Raw genomic sequence first — 6,360 nt, 5'->3', positions numbered from 1 at the left:
ATTAAAGGTGTGCGCCACCACACCCGGCATCCGTTCAGTTTTATCGCCTCTGATTCAGACTAGCATGATGTTTTCCTGCCTGGAATCTTTGCCTCCCTCTGTGTTCCATACTACAGTCTGCTTGGCAGCCACAGGGAACATTACAGATGCTAGCATGGTTCATTATAGCCCTGCTGCAAACACTCACAGCTTGCCTTGGGATGGCAAGCCCAGTTCTGCTGCCACAGCTGCTTCATCCAGGTTGTCGACTGCCTTGCCTGAATCTTTCCTGCCTCAGGACCTTGGCACATCCCGCAGTTGGAGCTGCCACTGCTTCTTCAGCTTCAGTTCCCTTCTGCCATCTGTAGAGAGTAAAGTCACACCTCTGGTCTCCTTAGATGATTTTGCCACCCCCCACACTCCCACACCCCCCACCGAATCCCCTCACCTCCCTATTCCCAGTTCAATTCTGGGCCTCTATGTGACATGGTCTACTTATGTTTGCATGATTGCCCCTCTAGTCTTGGCTGCTCTGCTGGCTGTAGTGTTCCCAGGGGCTCCCCTAGGAACCACGACTTCTCCAATCTCAAGGGTTGTGGTCTATAATAATTGCTTAAGGCATCATTATAATTCAGTCAGCTTGATGCTATTTACACTAGCCTACAGAAATAGCAGTGTCTCTTTCAGGCCTGTGGGTTCGTGATCTCTGTCACAGTGACTTCATGCCCCTACTCAGTGTGCAAGTACAGAAGTATTTGCTTAGTCCAAATAAGACTTTATGGGACTGGAGGGATGACTCAGCAGCTAAGAACACTTGGTGTTCATTCAGAGGACCCTAGTTCAATTCCCAGCACCCATAACCACCCTCAACTCCAGGTGAGGCATCTGATGGCCTCTTCCAGCCTCTACAGGCACCTGTACTCATACCTAGAAACACAGGACTAAAAATACAAACAGCAGACGGCGGGGGCAGGAGAGAGTCTGAGAGTATGTGGCTCACCTGGTCAAATTTCAGACCAGCCAGGACAACACAGGCTGCACTGGCCTGCGGCCTTTGATTTGCAGAGTCTTGGCACATGCACCCTAGACTCACATGGCCCATGGCCCTGGTCCTCAGCTCCCTTTCTTGTGGGGTAGGCAGGGTATCTGTTTTTCCATAGTGGCCATAACTCAGAGCAACTGGTCCTAAGCACGTGACAGGTTTAGCACGGCCTCGTTAGACTCTTTTCCTGACCCATTCAGGAGAGATCGCCACAACCTCCAACAAGCATTTATTGAACACCTACTGTGTGCACACGGAATAAAAATAGTGCTTCTCTTTTCTAAGAAGGAAGATGAAGTCAAGCATGCAGTGGGGTGAGCGTCCCATTCCAGGACTTCATTCCCCCACAATCTCGGGGGCTGGCAGTGGTTCCTCCAGATGCTGGCCAGTAATGTCCTAGGCATGTCCAAGAGGAAACAGGACGGAATGCCAAGCCAGACACTGCAGGTGTGGCCCCCAGTGGCCTTTATGGCTTCCTTAGCCAGAGAATGCCGAGTGACGCTCCAGGCCAAACACAGCCACGTGTGCTTTTATGGCCTGCTTACTCTGAGGACTGGAAGATTTTCGACAAATCCTGGGTTTCTGCTGTTTATAAGAAAAGAAAAATCAGAAGGTCTGGCTCCAATCCCAGCTGAGAACATCTGTCCAGGAGCAGGACTCTCCAGCCTGCATTTACAGTCATTCTGATCTCTTCTGTGCCCAGAGCTGTGCCGTGGTGGGGAGGTGACTTTGTGGCAGAAACATTGCCTAGGCTCTGGGCTCTGGCCAACACTGCAACCAAGAACAGAAGGTTTTGTCACACACATTTCCCTCCCTCGCGGCTTCCTTTCCTCCCATCAATTCCAAGAAACCATGTTTGCTTGTATCTTAAAGTCAGCCATCAGAGTTTCCCGTCAGCACAGGCGGGAAGACAAGAAACCAACCAGCTATGGTGTCTGGTGTCTTCCGGCAGCTGCCTTGTGGGTGTTGAGTGAATAATTGATTATTGTGTTTCCTCTTGTTGGGTTACATATTGCCCCCAGTATAGCAACTTAAACATGTGCCTTTTAGTCCCTGACCTCAGAACTGCAAAGGAATCTCCCCGGATTAAAACCATGGTCCAGCATCACTGAGTTCCTTGTAGAGATGCTCCGGGAACTCAGTGGTGCTGAGAGACATTTGCTTTTGATCTCTAGAATCTGCCATGGTTTCTGCTGCATGCTGACATGATGGCGACCTCTTTGCATACCTCTGGTTCTTACACACTCATGCTAAGAACAGTGAGGTCAACACTACAGTAAAAGTCAACCAGGAAGTTGTTCTGCATCTGAAGGGTTTACACCAGGGTAGCTGTCAGGACGGAGGGATCTGGCACAGCATGACTCTGGATGCCACCCATTCCAACCAGGTGAGCGTCCCCGGGCTGGGCAAATGTCTACCAAGGGAGCCTGAGAGTCTGTTGTGGGGTGCACCCCTGTAATCCCAGCACTGGGGGGGGGTGAGGCAGGAGGTTACGAAGTCATCCTTGCTACAGCCTGCGACTTTCAGCTTGGTTATGTGAGTGCTTTCCTTTCTAACACTAAACATTTCAGTCATTATACATACATGAATATGCTTGTGCACCCCTGTGCCTGTGTAGAGGTCAGAGAACAACGTGAAGGTGTCAGCATTCTCCTTCCACAGTGTGGATCCAGGGATAGAGCTCAACTCATATGCTGGAGGAGCTGAGGGGGGCCCTTCAGGAGCGAAGGGTGTGATTCCTCTGGCTGTTTCCCCAGACCCTCCGCTTGAATGGTGGTTTTGACCTCACATGACGCTGACGAGGAGCATTTGACTTCATCATAGATGCACAAGCTGCTATCAATCACAATGCCACATCCCAGGTCAGAGGTGAGACTTTGCCCCCTTGTGAAGGAAAAGGGTCTTAATCCACTTGCTAAATTAGGGCTCAGTTGGTAGGACACTTCCCTAGTGTGCTTAAAGCCCTGGGCTCTATTCCCAGCACAGTATAAACGTGGCATGGTGGTGTACACCCGTAATTCTCCACACACCCACACTACAGCCCAGAGTAACCCTGTCCATAAACCCACCCTGCAGCCTTGCCTCATGTGCCCACTCAAGGATCCAAGCAGGTGGCAGAGAGAGGGTGGAGAAAGCCATGAGGTGTTTTTGAGGGCCAGGTCTTTCAGCAGCCCTAACACTCCAGCCAACATCCCAGGCCAGAGCTCATAAGAAATCCCACCTGGCTGCAAGGAAGGCTGGGAAATGTAGTTTAGCTTTGTGTCCTGGAGGAAAACCATGAATGTCCTAGAGTAGCTGCTGTGGATATAGTTCTGCATTCATTCATTCCCATGTGCACACCGTGTGTCTGCCTTATTCCAGCCTCTGCTGGGTGATGGGTGGTGTGGATGACTTACACTGTCACCATCTCCAAGGAGCTCTGAAGCTTACTACTCATTTAAGTTCAGTCCCAAGTCCTCTGTTCACTAGCTCTGTGATCTTAGCCTCTGAGACTCAGTTTTGCCAGCTGGAAAATGGGGTTGGTAACACTAACCCAGCAGCTCAACAAGGTGACAGACAGGGGGTTCACGGTCAGGGTCCAACAGGAGGCAGGTGTAACAGCTGGGGAGCTAGGGGTACCCCAACACCAGCTCTCCACCCCGTAATGAGGATGACTGGAAGCTCACCCCTCTCCTCCCTCCCATACGCCAATAGGTCTTGGTACAACTGAACATATCCCGCTCCCACATGGCATTTTCTTTGCAATTCCAATCTCCAGACAGCCTTGCCTTCCTGCCCGGCTTACAGGTACGGACATTTCTCTTGAGATGACCTTGAACCAGGTCTCTCCTCATGGCTGGCTCACAGGAAGATGGGGAGGGGGAGGAGATGGAGCTGTGGTGTTGGCCTCTGCAAAGGCGAAACCATGGCTCATTCTTCACTCAGGGTGCCTTTGGCCCTTGGCGCCCCTCCCCCCTGCTCTGGTGACTTCATTTATTTGGCTTCAGCCAACTTCTCAAGGCTCTGCCTCCCTGAGCTTCTAGGAGCAGCCCCAGCAGGATCGGGGCCAGAGAGCAAAAAACCTTCAGTCACCACCTGGACCAAACGGTCTTAAACTCCAGGGATGGAGGCTGTACCTCTCCCTTGGCGATGATGAGAATTTAATTTACCTCCCAGCCTGTCCTGTGTTTGTGTCTAGGGAAAGCCAGAGTACTTTAGAAAGGACTTTTTGGACACAGGGTAGTACTTGGCCCAGTGTAGGGTAGAAACACTGTCAAATTTCACTCTATATTACAACAAAGGGATCCAGAAAGATTTCTAGATGTGAAAACTGCACAAATTGGAAATATACATTTAAGCCAGTCAGTAATGATACATGACTTTAATCTCAGCGATCAGGAGGCAGAAGCAAGCAGGCGGATCTCTGTGAGTTCAAGGCCAGGCTGGTCTACAGTGAGTTTTAGGACAGCCAGTACTATACTGAGAAACCTTTGGGGACGTGGGTTTTGGGGGGGACAGGGAAGAAAGAGAGAGGAGAGAGAGAGACAGAGAGAGAGAGAGAGAGAGAGAGAGAGAGAGAGAGAGANAGAGAGAGAGAGAGAGAGAGAGAGAGAGAGAGAGAATAAAATAAAACATAAACTTGAATGTGGCGCCTAGCACTGTAGCCCAACAGCTTCAAGGCCTTGGGTTCAGCTTCACGCTGTTCTGCCTCAGTTGGGTGCTAGGATCAGAGGTGTGTGCCATTCTATCGGGCTTAAGAGCCAAGTTTTGCCCATGTGGTGCCATTCAGATGGGGCTGGGACTATACAGCCTGCAGGACCCCAGGGGAGCAGTTAGAGGAGACTGAGGTGTGTTCTGGAAGCTCTTGGCCACAGCTACATGTGGGAGTCCAGGTCCTCCTTCCTCTTCACGTGTTTCTCTGTTTGAGGCCCAGTCTCCCTTTATAGCCCAGGGGTCTTTGAACTCAGACCTCCTCCCTCAGCCTCCTCAGGGCCAGATGACAGGCATGTGCTGCCTAACGATCAGCTAGGACTCCAATCCTGTCAGGAGCTGGGGTTGGGGATTGACCCGGACTGGAGTGATTCTCAGAGTGAGGCCATCCTCACCTAAGCCTCCACTGACCCTCCATCCCTTCCTGCCTCCCTGCAGGTGCAGGCTGCCACCGGATGTCACAAGGAACACAGAGAGGACATGTCCCTGTCTGCGCATGTGTCTGGCCATGTGCTGCTTCTGCTAGAGATGGACGCTAACAAACTAGAAAGAGCCACGGGAGCAGGAACATGAGGCTGTCCCTCCAGCAGATTGTCTTCAGCACCCCCAGAGCTCTTCAGCTACAGCTATCCTCCAAGGTCACCCCAGCAAGGTAAGTGTCCCTGTGTGCCTTGACAAAACCTTCAAAAGGACCTCCAGTGACACGCTTAGTGTCTTGCCTGGGCGAAACCATCCCCGCAGGCTCCTGTACCCCCCAGACCACCTGGATCGGCCCTGGAATAACACCATTGATACCAAGGCACTGAGAGGACACTCATGTGCCTGGAAACTGAGGCAGGAGGATTGTGGATTTGAGTCCAGGCAGGACCACAGAGAGTCTATCTCAAATGACCTTTTTCCCCAAAGAACAAAACAAGTGACCAGATAGTCACAGGGACTGCCCGGTTCTTGTCACTCTCCTCTCTGACCATTCACTAAAACACCCAGGAGGCCATGCGGCTGAGAACCTGAGCCTGGGGCTGGGTCAAACCCAGGACCATTATTCCTTCCTCCTGCCTCTCAGGACTCCCATCCACCAGCTGCTCAGTCATTTGCTTGTACATTCTTATCCGCATCCATAAACAGTTGAGGGAAATTGTTATTGTTGTTACTGATATTATTATTATTATTATTATTATTATTACTGATTTGAAACAGGATCTCACTGTATATCCCTGGCTGTCCTGGAACTCACTGTGTAGAGCAGGCTGGCCTCAGACTCACAGAGGTCCATCCATCTCTGCCTTCCAAGTGCTAGGATTAAAGCTGTAGTCACCATGCTGATTCAAAGCAGGCTACTAAACATGTCTGTCATCTGTCACCATGACAAAGCCTGTTCTAGGCCAGGGAGCTGTCGGGATCTCAGTAGAGGGCTAAACGGTGAGCTCTTCAGAAAAGAAAAAAGAAAAAAAAAATCACAGGGTGCTTAATAGTCCCCCCAAATTAATGTAACAGACCAGCGAAGCCTTACAGCGACAGTCTCATGCTGAGAACAGGGCAGTGGAGGTTACAGAGAAATGAGGGGAAGGGTCGTGTGTCAGGAAAACACTGATTGTAAAAGCAATGGCAGGGCTGGGCGGTGGAGGTGCATGCCTTTAATCCCAGCACTC

General features: G+C 51.0%; 1 protein-coding gene across 1 annotated transcript in view; it reads left to right on the top strand.

Annotated features, from left to right (window-relative positions):
• The window catches only part of LOC115065090, a 91,492-nt gene that overhangs the window by 55,534 nt on the left and 29,598 nt on the right, over nucleotides 1-6,360 (top strand). The window contains 5 exon segments of the mRNA XM_029544743.1: nucleotides 2,263-2,408; nucleotides 2,640-2,751; nucleotides 2,825-2,883; nucleotides 5,150-5,249; nucleotides 5,252-5,363. Coding sequence (XP_029400603.1) covers nucleotides 2,263-2,408; nucleotides 2,640-2,751; nucleotides 2,825-2,883; nucleotides 5,150-5,249; nucleotides 5,252-5,363 — 529 coding nt within the window.

This window comes from Mus pahari, chromosome 12 (genome assembly GCF_900095145.1).
Source record: "Mus pahari chromosome 12, PAHARI_EIJ_v1.1, whole genome shotgun sequence".
Classification (NCBI taxonomy): domain Eukaryota; kingdom Metazoa; phylum Chordata; class Mammalia; order Rodentia; family Muridae; genus Mus; species Mus pahari.
The sequence above is the reverse complement of the archived record's forward strand: the minus strand, read 5'-3'. Positions and strand labels throughout refer to the sequence as shown.